This window comes from Leptinotarsa decemlineata, unplaced genomic scaffold (assembly GCF_025532065.1).
Source record: "Leptinotarsa decemlineata unplaced genomic scaffold, Ldec_3_MD MMD2_tig00000505_RagTag_RagTag, whole genome shotgun sequence".
Classification (NCBI taxonomy): Eukaryota; Metazoa; Arthropoda; class Insecta; order Coleoptera; family Chrysomelidae; genus Leptinotarsa; species Leptinotarsa decemlineata.
Window position 1 is genome coordinate 7,581,982 of NW_027412549.1, and position 21,812 is coordinate 7,603,793.

Below are 21,812 nucleotides of genomic sequence, written 5' to 3' on the forward strand. Positions count from 1 at the left end.
TATGCAACTACGGATTTTGATTCGGTTTTTTCAAATAGATTCAAAAGGAAATATTTATATAACATGCATAATATAGTAGAGAAACACTGAAAATTTTAGAGGTTTCTAATTCTAATGTAATGTTGTATATAAACACATTTTTTTTGCGCTTACATTGCAAACGCTGGCTGAACCCTATGAGATAGAACAAAATAATGTACTACAGTATTGTACACCCTACAAAAAAGTCCGAAATGGTATATGTATATCTCTTAGGGATAACCCACAATAACCATTTTTTGTCCTGTACTTTTTTAGGAAGCGAGTTTAAGCAATACAGCAATTAAGTACCTTAAATACATTGTGCATTTGATATAGATCAATATGGCCCTTTACAGCACATAATTTAAATTAATATTATCGAAGATATGACAGATTTTAAGTCCAGGAACATAGCGTTTGCGGCGATACCGGCCAGGGAGGCGGCGGCGCGTCGAAGGCCGCTTCGCCCTATAGCACTTTATCATTAGCACTCGTTTATAGGTATATTTGTATCAGCTTTGCACCCATGTGGAACCAAGGCTAGTAACCAATAATTGTAAAAATAATCTATCGATCACAGTATCAGAATTTCAATGACTTCAATTTTTTATATATTTGCATGCGAAATAACATCTTCAGTTTCATATTTTAATTTTCTACAAGGATTTTTATTTTTTTATCCTTCAAAATCTCGAAAGTTTTAAGCTAATTATTCGCCGAATAAAAATCCTGAGTGCGCATTTGTCCCCACATATTAATTACTTCACTGCATTTTTCATATGTCAGCACTTGAATATACGTTGGATTCAAATTGCATCAGCATAATCTTATTTAACAGTGTCTCTCTTGATTCTCAGTTCATCGAATACAATTTCATCTAGACGTGAAATAAAAATAAGTATATATGCAAAATGGAAAAATTTGTTTGTAGGACCTGTCTTTATGTGAACCATCAGATGACTTCGTTCAAGATAGTGGAAAAGGTTAAGGAAATTTTAGAATCTTTCGTTCCGGAAATTGTAAGTGTAATACATTTAGGAATTTTTTAGCTATTTCGAGGTAACCTACTCCTGGTTCAATATATTTTAAATCAGTATGGAAAGTATCTTTGGGTGATTAGCAGAACGGAAATATACTCCTATAATACAAGTTATTTGAATATTTCCCGACTGGCTTATTATTTATCGTTTTTTGGTCAAACTCATTCATAAAATTAATAAGTAGAATTGGTACCTCTGACGTTTAAAAATCTAATTATTCAGTTTTCACACAAAAATTCTGTTATTCGACGCTCGTTCCGCTAACCAACTTAGCATCATTAGGAGATGTCTAAATGTGAAATTTTGGTCACGAGACAGTATTTATGTTCCAGTGTCCGGTGTGAGAAAAAATACATTAAAAAATAATAGAAATCGAAATTCAACATTCATAGTCAAGGCTAAGTAATAAAACGAAACCTTTGCAGCGAAAATTTCTCTATTGTATTTATCGGCTGTTATTAGAGTTTGCTTACCACATCATAATTCAGTTTTGCATTTGAAAATGAACAAATTTGCTAGCTGCACGTGCCTTCACACAAATGAAACCTTAAGGTTTCCGGTGTTTACCGGAAATTGTGAGTAGATTGTGTTTTCATGTGAAAATAATAAAGAATTTTTTGAAAACAAGGTTTTAATGAGACTTGTTGCTTCAACGTTAGAAATGTATTGCTTCGTGTATTGACAATAATAATAATATCAGTTATTCTATGAAACATACTAGCGGGCCGCCCGGCTTCGCACGGGTGCAATGTTGATACTAAATATACTACAGAATGTTTTTATATACAACGATCACAGCTTTTTTGCTTGTAGATAATACAAACATGTTTTCTTTAGAGGTTACTCTTGAAAAAGCGACGTATAACTGGCCCGGTACCGCCGCAACCGCTAGGTCCCTGCATTTCAAATCTGTATCATCTTCGAAAATATTCATTCAAATTACATGCTGTGAGAAAGGATATATTAAAGATAATATTATAAACGTGCCTCTTTCCCCGCGTCTGGCGTCTTACTCGGAAAATTAGAAAATACTTTTTTATTACACATTTGGAACATGAAACGAACTACGTATCTACAAAATTTCAGCCTCCGAAAAAATACTGGTAAGGAGAAATAATGATAAAAAAAGTTTTATGAACGCGTCCCCGTGGCTGGCACCCCAGTTGGAATATTTAAAAATTCTTATTTAAAAATCCTACTGCACATGTACAATGTGAAAAGAACCTACATACAAAATTTCAGCCTCCAGAAACATACTGGTACGGAGAAACGGTGATGAACAGGTACCTTTATTTTATGAACGCGCCTTTTTTCCCGCGGCTGGCGCCCCATTTGTAAAATTTAAAAATGTTTTCTTATTAGTCTGGGTCACAAGATCCTTTTTTTGGAACTTCTGTCCAAGGGCACCGAAAATTATGATTCAGGGCTCATTCGATTCGGAATGACCTCCAGCAACTTTTTGAAAAATTTCAAGAGGGGTTCGAGAAAATTGCAAAAGTTATGAACAATTTAGTGAAAAAAAGGGAGGGATTTAGTTTTTTGCAAATATCTCGAAAAATATTAAAGATATCCGAAATTTAAAAAAAGATCATCGAAGAAAAGAAAATTTCCTAAAATAAAACAGAACTCTCGGAACTCTATCCCCAATATTTATAATTTTAATTTAAAGACAAAAATAGCGCTAAAAGCGGGCGATGCGCGTCCGCTCGCGCTGACTGATACGGCCTTTGAACAATAAAAATTATTTTAACCCATTAAATATCATAATTAAGTAATTCACAAACCTTCTAGACACGAAACGAAACGAAAATTCATAGAAAAAAACTTTTCGCATGATTATTTCATCAAATATACTTTAGTTAAATTACCAATTTTCACAAGTTTTGAATTTACATGAAAACCCTGATATTTTCAAACTGAAAACCTCAAATTGTTCTTGAAATCCTTCAAAAAAGATTCCCGTTGGAAAAATGAAAAAAATGTGATTTTCCACTTTGTTATTAATAGTCAAAGCAGATAAAAAGTGATTTATGAAATTATAAAACAACAACAAAAATTAAAGCAATGAAGGTTTTTTTTAATATTCAAATTTATTCGTATTCTTATTATTTGAAGTTACATAAAAATTACTTTTCATGATTTTTTGCTCTATTTGTTTAAAAAATTGTTGAAAAAAAATGTATCGTTCATAAGATATTTGGAATTTTTTGTGGGGATTTTCATCAGTGATGAATATTATGATTTTTAAAAACAAAATTGTTCCTTAAAAAAATGTTATTGCTTAAAAACGCATTTGTCGATTAACAATTTTTTTCTACTAAATATGAATATTGAGGAAAGATTATTTTTTAAATTTCTTGTATTTCTCTTTGATATTCTGATAAAAAACTTTTTTTAATTTAAATTTTATTCATTTTTTTTAAAACCATTTGTTTTGAACAAATTAATTTTTACAATATATTTGTACTACCAAAAAAAAAACAATCATGTGTCACCAAAGGCAGAAATAGAATAATATTGAAAAATCTGTAGAAAATAGAGAAACATTTTTTTACACAAAAAGTGACAGATGATCACTTTTTGTGTGAGAACATTTTTTTTATGAAACGATTTTATTTTTGAAAATCATAATATTCATCACTGATGAAAATCCTCCGAAAAAATTTCAAATATCTGATAAATAATGCATTTGTTTATAACAATTTTTTAAACAAATGGAGCTGAAAATTATGAAAAATTATTTTTATGTAACTTCAAATAATACAAATACGAATGAATTTGAATACTGAAAAAAGTGTTCTTTGATTTAATTGAATTTTTCACTTTTTAACGTCTTTGATTATTAATAACAAAGTGGAAAATCAAATTTTTTTCATTTTCCCAAGGGGAATCTCTTTTGAAAGCTTTGAAGAAAAGCTCGAAAAAGTGAAAACAATTTGAGGTTTTTAGTTTAAAAATGATCACAGTTTTTATGTAAATTTAAAACTTGTAGTAAAAATTAGTTAATTAACTAAAGTATATCTATTAAAATAATTAAGAGAAAATGTTTCCTCATGGATTTTCGTTCATTCAAGTATCTAGAAGGTATGTGGTTTTTTTTCTTAATAACGATATTTAATTAGTTAAAATAATTTTTATTGTTCAAAGGTTCGTACCGTTCAGCGCGTACGGGACGCGCATCGCCCGCTTTTAGCGCTATTTTCGCCCCAGTCCCGGGAGGTGGGTCTTTTTTTAGGAAAATTTATCCTATTTAAGGATCTTTTTTCGAATTTCGGATATCTTTAATATTTTCCTCCTTATGTTTACTAAATTGTTCATAACTTTTTCAAATTTCTCGAGCCCCTCTTGAAATATTTCAAAAAATTGCTAGAGGTCATTCCGAATCGGATGAGCCCTTGATCATAATTTTCGGTGCCCTCGGACAGAAGTTCCAAAATAAGGATCTTATGACCCAGGCTATATTCAACATCTACAATATCAAACGAACCTACATACAAAATTTCTGCCTCCAAAAATATAGCGGTACGGAGAAACAGTGATAAAAAGGTAATTTTCATATGTAAACGCTCCCCTTTTACCTGCACGAGGAGCGCTCCAGTTGGAACTTACTTAGTGCGCATCTAAGACCTAAGATGCACCTGTATACCAAATTTTAGCTTCCTAGGACTTACCAGACGGAGAAACAGATGAATGAGTGAGTGTTAAGTGAGTGACTTTCGCATTTATAAGTATAGAAGAAGAATGTGGTTGACAATGTTACGTGGTGCATTTCATTAGTTTGGACTTCTATTGTCTAAAATGATATAAATTGATTTGAAATCCCTGAAAGAGTCTGTACAAAATTTAAAAGATTAGCTGAAAAATAACAATTATATTAAGCAAAAAACTGAAATTACAATGAAATAAATACAAGCAACAACCAGAAAATCAAAAAATTTAAATATTAACACGAGATGAAAATTAAAAAAAATCATTGACAAGAAATTAAAATTGAAAATTAAAAGATTTCAAGTCAGGTTACTTCACGACGTTTCGATTGTTAGTATCCACAATCGTCTTCGGGTGATAACTGGACTTATTCCTCTGAGATCTGACTATTTATAGGTCATTCGAGTGCTTTCACCTATATCCCTCCTTCCCTCTCTCCGTTTCATCGGTTTTAGAGGGAGCTGATTTGGCGGGAGTTGGTCGTGTTCCGCTTGATTAGAAGTTTCCATATGTAGCGTATCTCTACGCTAGCTTGGCTAAATCCGTTGTTGGACAACATATATGCGGCTTATTTGAAGTACACAAGCAGTACTTGTACTTTCCTACATCAGAAGATTGTCGAAAAGGATAAGAAGAATTGGGTCCAAGTATAACATCAGAACCTGCTTCAGATCTGGGAACACTATCATCCATAGCAGCCTCACGAAACCAGGCCACCAAATGAGGACTGCGATTCCAAGAATTTACCGGATACCTTACTAGTGCGGTGAATCATACATCGGTGAAATTGAAAGTTCGCATTGCCGAGCACAGGAAACACACACAGCGAGGAGAAACTAGCAAATCAGGAATAGTAGAGCATGTTTGGACTCATCAACATAACATCAAGTGGTCTCAAGCTGAAATCATCCATAAAGAGGAACACTGGTTTAGGAGAAAATTCAAAGAAGCCGCGTATATGTTGTCCAACAACGCATTTAGCCTCAAGCTAGCGTAGATATACGCAATATATGGGAACCTCCAATCAAGCGGAACACTACAAACTCCCGCCAAACGGTCAGCACCCGCTAAAACCGATGAAGCGGAAAGAGGGAAGAGAGGATAGGTGAATGTACTCAAATGACCTATAAATAGTCAGTTCTCGGAGGAATAAGTCCGTTTTAGTTAGGGAAGCTATAGATTATGCTGTAGACGACACCTCCCGATATAGAAGGCCCCGACACTCTGTCGAATAAGGCCCTCATGTCCCCCGTTAAAGGACGAATAGATTTTTCATCCATCCCACCCCAGGCAGGTAGGGGTACCCCGTGAAGGGCGGTACTGATGTCTGAGGACTTCATACCGCCAACATCCCCACAGTCATGAACCCATTTGTCCTTCTTCGACAAAAATCAGCCAAAAGGGTGAGGGAGCTGGGCTCCAACCTGATTGAAACCAAGGCGACTGGTCAGAATAAGTCCGTTATCACCGAAAACAATTGTGGATACTAACAATCGAAACGTCATGAAGTAACTTGGATTGGAATCTTTTAATTTTCAATGTTCATTTCTTCTTAATGTTTTTTTAAATTTTCATCTCGTGTTAATATTTCAATTTCTTAATTTTTTGGTTGTTGCTTGTATTTATTTCATTGTAATTTCAGTTTGTTTGCCTGATATAATTGTTATTTTTCAGCTAATCTTTTTAATTTTTTAGATTCTTTCAGGGATTTCAAATCAATTTATATTATATTAGACAATGGAAGACCGAACTAATGAAATGTCTAGAATGAGAAGATATAAGTTTACCGCTAACTACAGATAAGATGTAAATAGGCTAGTGAGCGTTATCAAATAAAACAGCGATTTTAGTGGTGAAAAAAACTAGGACTGAATATACAGTACTCGTATATATTTTAGTTCACGCTGATCAGTTACTGCGTAAATTCAAAGTATTTCTCATAAGGAAAAATGTTTTATTTATTAGTAACTTTTCGTATTTGCCTATCGAAGTTGTTGACTGACTTCTGGAACATTCGTACAAAGTATAAAGTACAAAGTTGTTTTCCGGTAATAATATGTTGCAATTTCACCAATATCCATAGCTTTCTTCAAGAAGGGTAACCTAGGGTAACACGTTTCTAAGGAGCTGTTTGAAATACACTTCTCTCTAAATTAGATACCTATAGTACCTAATATACCCTGATTCTTAGAGCTAAGTCCCACAGAGTGACGTTCTCTGGCAATCATACTTGTTTTATTTCAGTGTATTTATTGTTTTGTATAATTTTTATTTCCAATTCGTCTTATCTTAAAACTAATTGATACAGTTCATTGTGTGATTCTCACTACTATAAAAGTAGTGAGAATCAAAAACCGCGACACGTGTTTCGCTATACAATAGCTTTCTTAAGCGTAAACTAAAAGTTCCTTTTAAATTACAACTATCTGTATCTGTAGAGTAGGGAGGGTGAGTGTAAGCCCACGCACTTAGGCCACATGTGACCCATTGTACATCCTCCCGAGGAGTTGTCCTCCCAAGTCATCGTCCATCCTGTCCTTTCCAGGAAGGTGGACAGGTCGCTGGGAGACATCTCCTTTATATCGGCAGGTGTAGGCCAAGACTCGCCGAACACACACTTTCTTATTGACGATAACTCCGGGCACTCGCACAGGACATGCCTGACAGTCTCATCTTCCTGTTCACACATTCTGCATAGAGGTGTGTCTACTAGCCCCATATTATGGAGGTGTTTCCTTAGTTGACAGTGGCCAGTCAGAAATCCTACTGTAAGGCGAAGATTTTTCCTGGTCATCGCCAGATATTTCTTCGGCGCCAGCTTCCCAGGGTCGCTCAAGGTGATCCTGGCAAGATTACATCCTTTGATTTCATCCCATCTCTTTAAGTATTGAGCATGGGTGTAACATTTGACTAGTTCCGCAATTGTCGAAGTCATCAGGCTGTGGGTGCCACTGGGTCCTAAAATTCTTAGTCCAGCCACTTCCTTAGCTAAAGAGTCGGCAAAGCGATTACCTTTACTCTTGTCGTGCCCTTTAACCCACCTCAGGATAATGTTATTATCTACCGAGGCTTTGGCTAAATCTTGGTGGCACTCTAGTATTAGTCCTGAGGTAACACGCTGTCTGTTCAAGGCTAATAGTGCTTGTCTGCTATCAGTGCAGATTGTTATGATTTTGCCTGAAATTCCTTTCTTGGTTATTTCTTTTGTGGCGATTGAGATACCAGCCAGTTCTGTTCGGACCACGCTGGTTTTTCTTCCCATTCCCCACTTAATCCTTAGGCTTAGTGACCTGGAGTACACTCCACATCCTGAGCCTTCTTTGGTTTTTGAGCCGTCTGTATAATTCCGTATTGCATTTGTAGCATCTGACTCTGTGTTCTGATTAATTTGTATTTTGTAGGGTTTATTGAACACAAACTTGGGTTCAATTGCATCACTTGTTGCCTGCAGCAGAGGTTGCGCAGTGAGCGCTTCCCGCCATAGGCCCAGCCTCAATTGATCCATTCCTACTTCGAGGTTTACACCAGCCGTGCGCAATCGTACCATGGCCATTAGCGCAACCTCCTTAACGTACAGATCCAGAGGGGTCAGACCCGTGGTTAATTTCATTGCCGCGGTTGGTGTTGTTCTCATGGCTCCTGTGATGTTTGAACAGCCCTGTCGCTGTATTTGATATAATTTTTGGATGGCCGTTGCTTGTAGAACTTTCGGTCCCCATGCAATGGCTCCATACGTTAACATAGGTCTTATTATTGCAGTGTAGATCCAGGTGACCACACGGGGTGAAAGACCCCATGCGCATCCCACTGTCCTCCGACATTGCTCATAAGCCACGTATGGTCTTTTTGCTCTACTCTGTAGATGAGAGTTCCATGTTAGCTTCCTGTCGAGGATAGTACCAAGGTATTTCACCTCTTCAGAGAAGTTTAGTTTGCTTTTGAAGATTTCGGGAGGTTTTAAGCCCGTTAAACTTCTTTTCCTGGTGAAAAGGACCATCTCAGTCTTCTTGGAATTGATCGACAGTGAGTGTTCCTTACACCATGTTTCTATTAATTTGAGCCCATCCTGCGCTCTATCGCACAGTGTGTTTACAAATTTGCCGCTCTGCAAGATAACTATGTCATCTGCGTATGCAATTGTGTAGAATCCATTTTTGTTAAGGTGATCAATTAAGGTATCCAGAACTATGTTCCAGAGAAGGGGTGATAAGACCCCTCCCTGTGGACATCTCGTCATGACCAGTCCTTTCACTGTGATGTCTTCTACATTAATACTTATTGCTCTGCTAGAGAGCATCTGGAGTATCCATTCTCCTACTACCAGGGTACATTCCTGGAGTGTAGTTGCTGGGTAATTGGACAACAAAGAATCCACCCAGGATGGATTCTTTGTTGTCCATTGATCTCTCGATTCTGCCAACCACATGGTGAAGGGCAGAATCAGTAGACCTTCCCGGGTATATGCATGCTGATTTGGATGAAGTGGTTGTTAACAAGTACTTCATCTCTTATATACCGCTCACATAGCCTCTCCATATTTTTTAAGAGAAACGATGTGAGACTAATTGGTCGGAATGCTTTTGGTAGGGTGTAGTCCATCCTACCTGGTTTGGGTATAAATACTACTCTTACTTCTCTCCACTTAATGGGAATATACCTCAGAGCTAGAGAGGCTCTGAATATTCCAACCAGGTGCGGCATAAGAGTGTCCAGTCCCCACTAAAGTAGGGCTGGTTTTATACCGTCAGGTCCTGGTGACTTGAAGGGGGAAAAGCCCGATATGGCCCATCTTATTTTGTCCTCATCAATTACTGCACTAGCATATTGCCAGTCGTATTGTGTGGGTGTTGTTGATACATCCATCCAGTTCGTCGTTCCAGGAAAGACAAAACCTGGGAAGTGGGTTTCCATAAGAATCTCAGCACTCTCCTGGAGGTTGGCGGCTTTGTCGCCATTTTCCCTCGTCAGGATGCCGATACTCTTGTGGTGGTCATTTGAGAGTGCCTCCTGTAGCCTAGAAGCTAGTGGGACGTCTTCGACTGCCTCACAATAGGCTCTCCAGGCTTCTCTTTGCTTTCGTCTGCAGACTTTTTTGAACTCTCTGAGGTTGGCTTGATATATACCCCAGTCCTTTTCGAGTCTTGTACGTTTTGCCTTGTTAAAGGTCGTTCTCGCTGGTCGTTGAGGCAGTGATCCACTAGTACCTCCATTTCTCTGGTCGGTGGTAGGGTGGCTGCATCTGAAGGGAGGTACACTGATGCGATAATCAACGCCATATATTTGCCTTTTCCAACTGGACATTCAACTTTAACCGCAGTGAGGTCTGAGGTGCTGAATTGTGCCATCGGAAACGCTCTGTATTTCCTAGGAACGTAGACAGCCGTCCTAGGTTGCTGGTTGCTTGGTAAGCTGAAAATTTGACCAGTTAGGCTACTGAAACCAGTAATTTTGGTCTTTATTATCCAGGGCTCCTGGATCAAAGTTATTGCCTCCTCCAATACACCAAGGTGGCGACATAGAGTTGCCGTTGCCGCCCTTTTGTGTTGGAGGTTGCATTTTATTATTTTTACTTCTTTTACAACGTCCTTGCCCATGAGATAGTTGTTGGATGCAAAGTTACCTTTAGAGGTCCATCTGATCCCCCGCTGAGGGGGAGGTGGCCTCGCTGTTTTTGGGTGCCTCCTCCGTCAGGTCATCGACTGCCATCTGTTCAGATGCTTCGACTTCCTTTCCGAGACCCATGGTGGCCTTGGGGTCAATATCCACTTTAGGTGGCTCGACTTCCAAGGACCTAGGGTTTTCAGAGGTACCCTCTGCTTATTTCTTTGTTACCCTGATGGTCAGTGAGGTGAATGCATAGTTTAACCTCATCGCCTTCTTCTTTAGGACAGCCATATCATCGTCTCCGATCCCGAAGACGAAGAGGTGTCCTTGTGGGTTCATCTTAGCCTCATGATGGAAAGTACACCATCTTGCTACCGTCAGGTCAGGGTTCTGCGCCTTCAGCCGACCCAGCACCCTCTCCTTTTCACCGGATGTCGTCTTGTGGACGTCCAATAAATTACAACTATTTTATACCCTAATATATCACCTACTCGTATGCCTACTTTCTAATGAATGAATCTACCTGAAAAGGTCAGGTATGAATTCATTAACTGTATGAATAAATTAAATTTTTCAAAAGTACCGTTATTATAATTCACTTTTTTTACCTGGAAATGAACTGATTTGATAATGTCGAATTATTCAGTTCAGTTTGATCGTTAATAAGATACTGACAGTTTTTGAATTTGTATAGTTCCATACTCTCCAACAGGTTAAGTCTCGTGGTTGAACTCATGTCCCTCTGTGATTAAATGAGTGGCATATGTGGAATTTTTTTTACCATTCTGGAAACTATTTCTGTGTTCCTTTATGCGGGCTTTGAACGTTCTTCCAGTTTGATCTATATAAAACATCGGTCATGACCCACATGTTAAAGTATACACTTCCGATTTTTCTGAAACTGAACTTTTATCTTTGTTATTCTTGATGTGCATACCTAAGTTGTTGATGGTTTTGAAAGCAATATTCACACCTTTGTTGTGCAGAAAATCTTGAAATATTTGTAATGGGTTGGCCTAAGTAGATAAGGTTTCATCCTCATCTCTTCGAATTCGGTAAACTTCCTTCAAACCTTGGCTGTTAAACTTTTTTAATAAAAGAGAATGTATTATACACTGCTATCGTAATCATTGTTGAGAGCTATTTGATTCATTATATTATGTTATTTATTGAAATTCGCCTGTGACAAGGAAACCATTATCAGTCTGTGGATCATTCTGTTGAATGCTGCTACTTTGTGCTGATACGGGTGGGTGGATGAATTATTAATAATAACATCTGTATGTGCTGGTTTAGGATAAATTGAAAAATAATGTTTGTTGTTAACTTTCGTTTTTGTCAAGTCCAAAAAATGTATAGAGGCGTCCTTTTCTATCTATTAGTTTGAATATGGATTTTCTTCAAATATCGGCCAGTTCTATTAAATTATCGTTTTATCTTTACAGATAGTCCTGGAATATGAAATACATTAGTTGTGAAAGGTGTCGGTGGTCATTGAACCGGTGATTTTTTGAGTTAGTGGTTGTTGAATTGGTGTTGTTGTTTGTAGGGAAATTTGATTTTTGACTGTTTGTTTTCTATTGCGTTTGTTGTTGAATATACGACCTAATCTTGATAAGCTTTCTCTTTCAGGACAAATTTTTTTATTGATACTTCTTTATTAAAATTTTCAGATGCAAATTGTTTTTACTCTGTTTTAGATTTGATGTTAGTGAAAGTATTCAAAGTATTCAACATAATATTATAAGAAATGGACATTTAACACGATCGAAACTGTCAGAATACATTTTGAAATCAGAACATCAAGACGAAAAGATTGATAGTGAACCCCACTCTGAGAGACGTAATTTCGAAAAATCAGCTTAAATTAGTATATCTGGAGAAAAAGTGTATTTGACATTTCAAAAGTCGTTGGACATCGAGGAAGTTTAAAAATTAAACGAACCGAAGAAACAACTGCAATTTACATTAAATTTTTTTTAAATTCTGAAGTGAGAGGCAGATTTTTGATCCCAAACATTAGGATATGTTATCCATGATAATTACTAAACAATTTTCACAAACATTTACTTCACTATACGCGTTTCGCTGATATCGTAGCTTCAACGTTGGTAATGCTCATTACTTCAATAAGGTATCGTTGTTGAAAACAATATCCGATAATTCATTTAAAAACTATTCCCCGATGTACTGATCATAAAAAATGTACCCGAATTTAATATTTCTATTACTAATGTTGAAATATTATTATTTCCAGAAGCCAAGTATTTCCGCAGACTCAATAGTTTGCACGCAATGCTACTATTTCCTAAAAAACATTGAAAACTTCAAACACAAGTGCATCGAAAATCAAAAAAAATTGACAAACCTCAACGTCTACGCACATTCAAGCTCTCAGGAGTTCCAGCTAAATTCTCAGACCTACATTACTATCATTCCAAGAGGAGAATCTTCACTAACTTGTGGAGAGAAACAGAAATCTGACATTATAAACGAACCAAAACTCACTTCCGTAGTTGAGTCTCCAAAAGATGCCGAACAAGAACAAAGATCAAATATTAAATCAAAATCCAAAAATTCCAGTTTTTCCAAACCGTCTAGCTCAAATTTGCGTGATTTTATAGAGATAAGTGATAGCGACGTTGAATTGAATGACAAAACTAAATTTGGCTACAGTGAAAGTTCATGCGATGAAGACGACGTTTTCGAAGAAAAACCCGCTATTACTATAGTGAAGAATGAACCGGAAATGGAGATCAATCCAAGGTAAATAAAATAAGTAAAAGAAAATTACGTTTAACAGTTTTATTTAAAAAAAAAGATAATGATGTAGATAATGTACTAAAAACTGAAAAATAATTTGGATGGTCCTAGGTAGGAGTTATCACACCACTCTCCTCAGCAATCTACGGTATTAACCAGATGAAAAAAATATTTCAATTGAAATCACTGGAGATGTGATTACTCTTTATATATTCAGTGCAGTTATTCTCAGGTATGAATAATTAAATCTCAAATATTCGTGTATGGTTATCAAAGTGGCTGTCTAATAAGGTTTGATAAACTAATCATCCAGAAGAACCTAAAATTATCTTCATCAAAATTTAGTCTCAACCATCTCTGAACGATTTCGTCATCAAACTATTATCTTCCAGGGATAATATGACCAAACTCTGAAAACCTGATTCAGTCCGCAGCGGGGCAGGCACAATGTATATGTTCTGCTGTTTCATCATTTCCCAAACAGAGGCGACACACACTGTCCTTCAACAAATGAAACTCATAACTATCGAACGGCATATTATCTGATACCAGTTCCTCTGGTACACCGTTTCTAGCAAATATTTCTTTCTTTCAGTTGGGTTATTACACACAACGCAGGCTTACCTTTCAATTCCTTGATTTCCGACCAATTGGAAAAGTAATCTGTTACTACTAAATAATTCCCACCTATAAATTCCAATATATCAGTTGCTACTTTCTTCCAAGTTCTATTAGGAACTTCGTGTGAAATGAGAGAGTTTCTTTTCCATTTTTATGTCGAAATTTGTTACAAATTTCACAATTTACTACTTCATTTTCTATGCTCTTTGTTATTCCTGGCCAAAACATGCATTGCTTTACTATCATTTTTATTTTATCCATTCTCACATGCGCTTCATGTAAATCATTCAACATTTTATTTCTCAGATTCGAAGGAAACACTAATTTGCGATCAACAAACAAAAAGATTGTCCTTCCTTCATGCTCCAGTACGAACCAGCAGGTTTCTTGACATTGCATGTCAATAACGTGGCCATCCATTTTTGTAATAAAATATTACCTGATGCAGATCAGGATTTTCATTAGTCTATTTTTGAAAATCCAGTTTTCTCTCTTCTGTAATTGCTAAATTTTTGCCAATAGGTCATCCCTTCAATGTAAAGAAATCTTTTGCCTATATCAATATATTCCCAAATGTAAACAACATTGAAAGTTCAAGTCCCAACTTCACTTCTTCAAGTAGTGTCATTCGGGGTGTACTCAGTGTGCATCGAATGCTGAAATTTTTTGGATACCTTTCTTATGTCTATATCATGAGTAGCGTAGGTCGAAAGTTTTTGACAATTACGCAATTATACGCATCTTGGATCATATAAAACAAGAGCTATCGACCTATTATAATTTCAAGTCTATCCTTTTTATTACAACTACCATGCAACTCGCTGAGCGAAGCCGGGTATTCCAGCTATTAACTTATAATAATGATTTTTATTAAAATTAACTCAAACAAAAGTATGTTCAAAATAATCAATTTCAATTAAATTGTATGCTGCTAACTTATGTTGCAGAGCATTCTCACTGCCTTTGTCTGCTAACAATCTAGCTAGGGAAATTGTTATCATTACAATAGAATCCGGATATAACGACCTTCGAGGGACCGGAGATACTATGTCGTACTAACCGAACGACGCACAAAAAAAGATTATTTTTGTGTACATTACATTAGTGTACATTAGTTCATTAGTCTTTCATTTTGCTGTTCGGATTGCTGATCGAAAGGTGAATAAAACATTTTATAGAAATCACATATGCTTTATTTTAATAGTTCTTAAGTATCCTAATGTACAAAGATATGTACTTACATTATCTACTGTAATACAAAGAGATAAAATACACACGCAATGCACAAAAAAACTGTGTTACTAACGTAGAAAGTCTGTTATTTTAGTTTGTTTTTGACAAACTTTTGTTCGGTAGTAATAATTTCGTACAGCATTATGAATTCGCGACATCATTGTTTTCATAACATCATCTTCCAAGTTAGTGTAAACAAACACATCGAGCGTTTCCGCAGCCTTCAGAGCTGCAGACAGACTCAAGGTTGGATAAATCTCCTCTAGTGCGTCATCATCACCATCATTATCTTTGCTATTCGCGTCGTTGGCAATTATATTTTCCACAATGTTTTCATCAGACGGTTCCTCACAAGTGGCGACAGCATCATCGATACATGCGTATTGTTCAAAGTCCTTGTTTGTTATGGGTAACTCATGTTGTATCGTAGCATAGCCCTCGCCCAAATGTTCAGCGGCATGTCGTCTCCTTCGTTAAAATCATCTGGATTTGAAGTTAGGCTACATTGTACATTGTTTCGAAATGCCTTATCCAACTGCTCATGAGTAGAAGTCCTTATACGTTTGCATTTTAAAACATTGGCATTGAACAGCGACTCGATCTTATCTTTATTCTTTTCAATCGTGGATATTGTAGAATGGGATACGCCAAACTCCTTTGCGAGGGCTGCATTTGATTCACCGGCTTCCAATCGGTGTAATATTGCACTTTTTTCTTCAATTGTAGAACACTTTCGCTTCACAGAATTTATTTTGTCGAACTTTATGAACTTACGACAAGTGACAAAGACTTCATACTGGCGTAAAATCAATACCTATCAATAGAGGTACCTAAGAAGAGGGAGTGCGCCAAGGTATTGGTGCGCAGATTGTGTAAACAAAACATTGCGAGACGTTTTAACCGGATGTATTATCACGAAAAACGGTCGCTATAAGCGGTTGGTCGCTTAAACCGCTTAAAATAACTAAATATGAAACTAAACTTTAGTAAACATTATCGTCGCTGTAAACGGATAGTCGTTATAAGCGGAGTCGTTATATATGAATTCTGCTGTACACAGATAGGTCATAATAATAGTTTCAACGAAGATGCAATTCCGAAATTAGTCAGAAAACAAAGCCGTAAATTCACTTACAGATTAATATACCCCCATATCATACAACTAGAAATCAAGAAATGGGTAACTCTCTAACATTAAAGAACAGAGATAATTGCGGGTTTCTTCAGAAAAAACAATGTGGAAGTGGCATTCAGACCACATGCCAGGTTTTCTGATATCCTTTTCAATGCCAAAGATAAAGTGGACAAGTTGGAGAAATCTGGAGTTTATAAGCTCAAGTGTCCGGAGTGTAATAGTGTTTATGTGGGACAATGTGGTCAAAATTTTCTAAGACGGTATGATGAACATGAAAGATCCTTCAGACTAGGTAGAAATGATTCGACGTTTTCAAACCATTGCTTGGCATGCAACCACAAGTTCCCGAATCTAAACGATACGAAAATTTTGCACTATGCAAGGAAGCGTTGCAAACTCAATTATTTGAATCCTTGGAAATTCACAAGCGTAAACATTGCGGGTGCAACCTGTTAAATGATCAAATCTATTTAGTTTACTCACCGGTTTTCAAAATAGCATATCCAAATTGTCACTAGTAAACAAAATTCAGGTACTCAATCAAGCAAAGTACCTACTTCTATTATTACTAACAGGGGTGTTATATAAGGGCTAATGTAATCAATCATTGTTAGTTTAATGTATAAGTTTGAAAATGTCCTTATAGGACGAAACTGCAGTAGGTTAGGTCCAAAGTGAGTGAGTCTATTCGACCCTCCACCGCAACCCACAAGGGTTTATTGTGGCTCACACCTATTCACACTCGGTCAAATAAACCCAGCTTCTTAACGAAGCCGATTAGTTTGTATGGTGAGTGGTCCTTCCGGTTAGATGGTAAGAGTACGGTTCTGCCGAACTTTAAAGACCTGATTTGGTCCCCAGCGGGGCAGGCACAAAGTATATGCCCTGTTGATGAGGTAGTCGGATAGTCAAGTTGAAAGAATCCCACCTTGATACCCATGACAACCTTCCCATATGAGGGTTTTTGCACGTCAGCTACATCTGACGATGCCTTAGATTCAGCCGTGCAGGGCTTTTTTGCCTCTGGTTTTGGTGAATCATCACTTGAGCGCAAACGTTTGCTAACCTGCTCATGGGGGGTTTGTTCCCCCACCTGACACAGATTCTGCGTACGCCGCTCAAGAATTTGGTGCAAGGCGGTTTTATAAGGTACCCCGCCTTTGAGGAGACGACTCAGTCGTTTCCTGGCCTTACCCACCAAACCTTTTTTTTAAAGTTCAGTTATTGGATCAGGAGTTGGGGAGTTGAGAAACTCTCGCTCATTAACTGAATTTACAGGGAGGTCAGTTGGAGTCGTAACCTCGACATCCATCTCCTCTATAGACTCGCTTCTTAACTAAATTTACAGGGAGGTCCGTTGGAGTCGTAAACTGCAGTAACGTTAGTTACAAAAAAAGTGGTAAAAACATAGAAAGTTTCAATTCTTTTTTCTTCATTATGATTTCCTACCACGTAGTAACGACTACATCCATCATTTTATTAGATAATTTCATTTTAGATGTTATGAAGTTTTCGAAAATACAACAAAGAGGCCTTCTGGATGATGTATCAGAAGCCCCTGCTTAGCAACTCAGAGGTTGCAACTCCCCCCTGAGGTTATTAAATTTAAGGATTTTTTAACCGATAGGTATTATGTAATTTTAAAATATATTTCAGGATGTTTTTTGAATATTCACAATTAATGAAATAATGAATTGACTGTTCCTAATTGCATGACTACGCTCAAAAGGATTATCTTTCAAGTGAGGTATTGCACTACCCTAAATTCTGTTTGACAATTTTGCGGAAATATATGTCAATTCGAGAGAGTTGAACTTTGGGATGATATTCACATATGTTACATAATAAATAAGAATAAAAGTACTTGAAGATTCAAAAAAATCTGTTTAAAAATATGTTTTCCCGTTAATCAGATTACCCTTGAAAATTTTCGATTACCTAAAAAATTTGTTCATGCGTCACCTTTGCACATTAGTGTATATTATTCACCCATACTCACTAATTCCTGAAAACCTCTCCTTGAAAAATTTTCAGATTTCATTTATGTCTGATGCAGCGATTTTATTGAACTGGAACTGACCATTTTTTTTCTTTCAGTTTCTTTAACAGAAAATCCGACGAGGGATACTACCACTGTAGACTATGCACCAAAAAATACAAGCACTCGGAAGGGCTCTATAATCATACTCGTGCCGAACACAAGGAATTGAAATTCTACCACTGCAATAGCTGCAACTTCTTCACTCTTTGGAAATCTGCACTTGGCCGACATGAATCGCTTTTCCATTTAGAGGAAGAATCAACAGGCTCGAGTAAAATTGAAGATCTCTATTTATTTTGTTACCACTGCCCTTTCAAAACTAAATCTAAAGCAGAGCTGGAAAACCACATTCAAGTTCATTTCAACTACAGGGTAACAACGTACACATGTTCGAAATGCAAGAAAAATTTTGCGAAAAAAAGTTTGTACGATTTTCACATGAATTCTCACAAAAGGGGTGAAATAACAATTTGCGTGTACTGCCTCAAGAGTTACACTAAGAAATATTTGAAGAAGCATCTAACAGATATTCATGGCGTTTACGAAACTCATCATTTTTGTGGAAATTAGTTTTAAATCATTATCACCAACTCCAAACTAACCATTAATAACAGTTTCGATTTTAATATACTTACACTGTATGAAATTTGTTAGTACCCCTTTCATTTCACCATCTAGCCAAATTATGTCATCAAAAATTATCCAATAATCAACAAACAGAAAGAGGTTAACTTGTAATTACTTTCTATTTGAGAGAAATGACAAATAGTCGGTTCAGCGAAATGTTTAGACTCTCACTCAAAGTAACCGACAACAACAACAAAAATTTAAAATAAAACACACCAGACAGTACCTATCTGTTTTGGGTTGTGCAACTCGGGTAGATTTTTGAATAAATGAGTAGAGTGGAGTAATTTATTTGACCACTTTATATACAAAATACATTTATGGCAGCTGCCATATATTATACTTTATACTATATAGGTACTATGTCAGACACATAAAATTAGCAACAACGTATGTAGATTAAAGTAATAAATTTTAGGAATAAATAAAACAGGCATATCAAAATTCCTGTCACATGAATGGTAATAAAATAAAGATATCAATATAAAAAGGCCAACAAACATAAGAAAAGGCTTTATCCCAGCTTTACAACATGAATCATTTTTCAAGAACTATGAATTGACCATCTACAGCAGCATATTCTTCGATTGTGTAGAAACAGTGGTTAGGAAGATATCTGTTGATATTACTTTTGAAATTTCTGAAATTCAAAGTTTCAACTGAAGGATGGAGACAGTTGTATAAATTCAAATTTCAGGATTTTTTTGACTAACTGCTAACCTATGTCTTGTATTATTCAATAAACATACGGATCTTGTTGAATAATCATGATTGTGAGAGCGTTTTGGAAATATCTCAATATTCTTGAGATGTTCTTGAGACAGCTTACGAGTAGTAGCTTCAATATGGCTGAACCAACTAAGTCTGGCATCAATATGAAACTTAACACTGTCTCTTAGAGTAACACTGGTGTTTGAGAATATCACAATATTCTGGGTTTTTTATCGTTCAGTTTCAGTTTATTTGCTGTGAACCAAGTGTTTGCCAAGTTTTTATTTCTCTCCATCAGTTTAGGTGAACTGGTATGTGATTTGTCTGATCACATGAGTGTTGCGTTGTCGGCGAACAAAACACATTTTGTTGGTGAAATAAAGCTACATAAGTCATTCAAATAAATGATGAATAATAACGGGCCAAGGACACAACCCTGAGGAACACTATGACAAATTGACTTTAAATCTGACTTGATATTGTTGACGTCGACGCTCTATACCTATTTTGAAGATAAGACCAGATCAAGAGCAATGCCTCTTATGCCATAATAACTCAATTTTTGGATGATGATACAGTGGGATTGAGTAAAAAAAATGTATAACATAACTTACCTTTTTTCCTGTTTCTTCAATCATTAAAATAGTAATTCGCAATCTTTTTAATATGTTTATACAGCGTGTCCGCAAAGTATGGAATAAATTCGATATTTCCAAAAACAAAAGTAGTTTTACAAAAACCTGTAACACGTCGATTTTTAATTTTAGTATTCTACATTTTACAACAAAATTTCATTACACAGGGTGATCCATATTAATGTGATTACGTAATCGGTATTTTTTTTAAATGCAACACCCTGTTTTTGGTGTCAGTTTTAGATAATCCGTAACGAGCTGATTCCGAAAAGGTATGATACTTGGGGTCTAACGGTCAGAATTTGAAAGATGTGCGCTTAGAAAATAAATTTTATTGATATCTAATAAAAGTAGAAATCAATTAATTATTTTATATTGTTTTCTAATGATTAAGTAAACAATGCGAAAGTAATCCAGTGATAAATACATGAATTTATTTCAAATGTTCGAACTGTAGTCCATGCTGTATTTGACACTAACCTAAAAGTTGAATAAATTCTTGTTGAACCTTGTTTATGGTTTCTTGAGAAATATTATTTATTTCTGTTCGAATTTTATTTCAATTCTTGAATATTTGCTGGTTTCGTTTTATAAACAACATTCTTCAGATGACCCCCACATAAAGTAATCCAACGAATTCAACTCTGGCGATCTCGCTGGCCATTCAATATGTCCACGTCTACCAATCCATTGGTTCGTAACAATTTGGTCGAGATACCTTCGAACATCTGCAGCATAATGTGGAGGCGCACTATCCTGTTGAAATGAATGAATGAAAGTTTATTGACTACCTTACATTACATAATGTTTGTAGTAAGTCCAAATAATATCCAAAAAGAGTACAACACATAGAGAAACAAAATAAGATAGAATAAAATTTTAAAATATAGTACACTGCTACTAGCTATTAAAAAATGTCGCAGTGGCGAGTGCACTCCATAGAAATACACTAGCGATGTCGAAAATGCTCCATGAAATCACTGACAGAATAAAAACAATTAGTTAGTAAAAATATTTTTGAACGCTTCTTGAATTTATTGTTTGATAGGAATTTGTATTCCTGTGGTAACAGGTTGTAAAGATTATAATTTAGAGAGTTTTTCTGTGATTTGGTTAAGCGAAAACGATCAGTACGAATATTGCCTGCAGCTCTGGTATAGTAATTATGAATATCGGATTGTTTACGCAGACACATTCGATTTTTGTGGATCTCGAGCAGAACCGAGAAAATGAATAATGAAGGCAAAGGCAATATGCGTAATTGTGCAAAAAGGGGCTGGCAGTGATCACGAAAACTCACATTGGCTTTTTTTTGAAGTCGGAAAATATCTACAGCACTAGAGGCGTTCCCCCAGAGTACAATCCCATAAGTAATAACAGAGTGAAATAATGAAAAATATATGTTTTTGAGTGTTGGAAAACTTGTAATTGGCTTCAGTTGACGGAGCAAAAAAATTGAGCTGGCCAATTTACCACGTAGGTCATCCGTATGATTTTGCCAAGATAATTTACTATCTATGTTTATGCCTAACAATTTCACACTATTATCACTCGACATAGTGCTAGACAAACAAAAGGTGAGATTCTTTGTTTTTTCATTATTCAGTTTTAGTTTATTTAATGAAAACCACGTTTCAGCACTTGAGAGTGAAATTTTTAGAGACTGTTGCAAA

General features: G+C 36.1%; 1 protein-coding gene across 1 annotated transcript; it reads left to right on the forward strand.

The window, feature by feature from the left end:
- Positions 1–834: 834 nt before the first annotated feature.
- LOC111516728 (uncharacterized) lies at positions 835–20,653 on the forward strand. Its single transcript, XM_074173848.1, has 3 exons — positions 835–1,040; positions 12,631–13,139; positions 18,223–20,653. Exons 1-3 carry the CDS (start codon positions 933–935, stop codon positions 18,734–18,736), a joined length of 1,131 nt encoding a protein of 376 aa, XP_074029949.1. The 5' UTR covers positions 835–932; the 3' UTR covers positions 18,737–20,653.
- The last annotated feature ends 1,159 nt before the right edge of the window (positions 20,654–21,812 follow it).

Excerpts from the sequence above, each read along its gene's own strand:
- LOC111516728 (XM_074173848.1), top strand. The coding sequence starts at position 933 with ATGGAAAAATTTGTTTGTAGGACCTGTCTTTATGTGAACCATCAGATG. Across the intron at positions 1,041-12,630 it reads AATCTTTCGTTCCGGAAATT|AAGCCAAGTATTTCCGCAGA; the intron begins GTAAGTGTAATA and ends TATTATTTCCAG. Across the intron at positions 13,140-18,222 it reads GAAATGGAGATCAATCCAAG|TTTCTTTAACAGAAAATCCG; the intron begins GTAAATAAAATA and ends TTTTTCTTTCAG.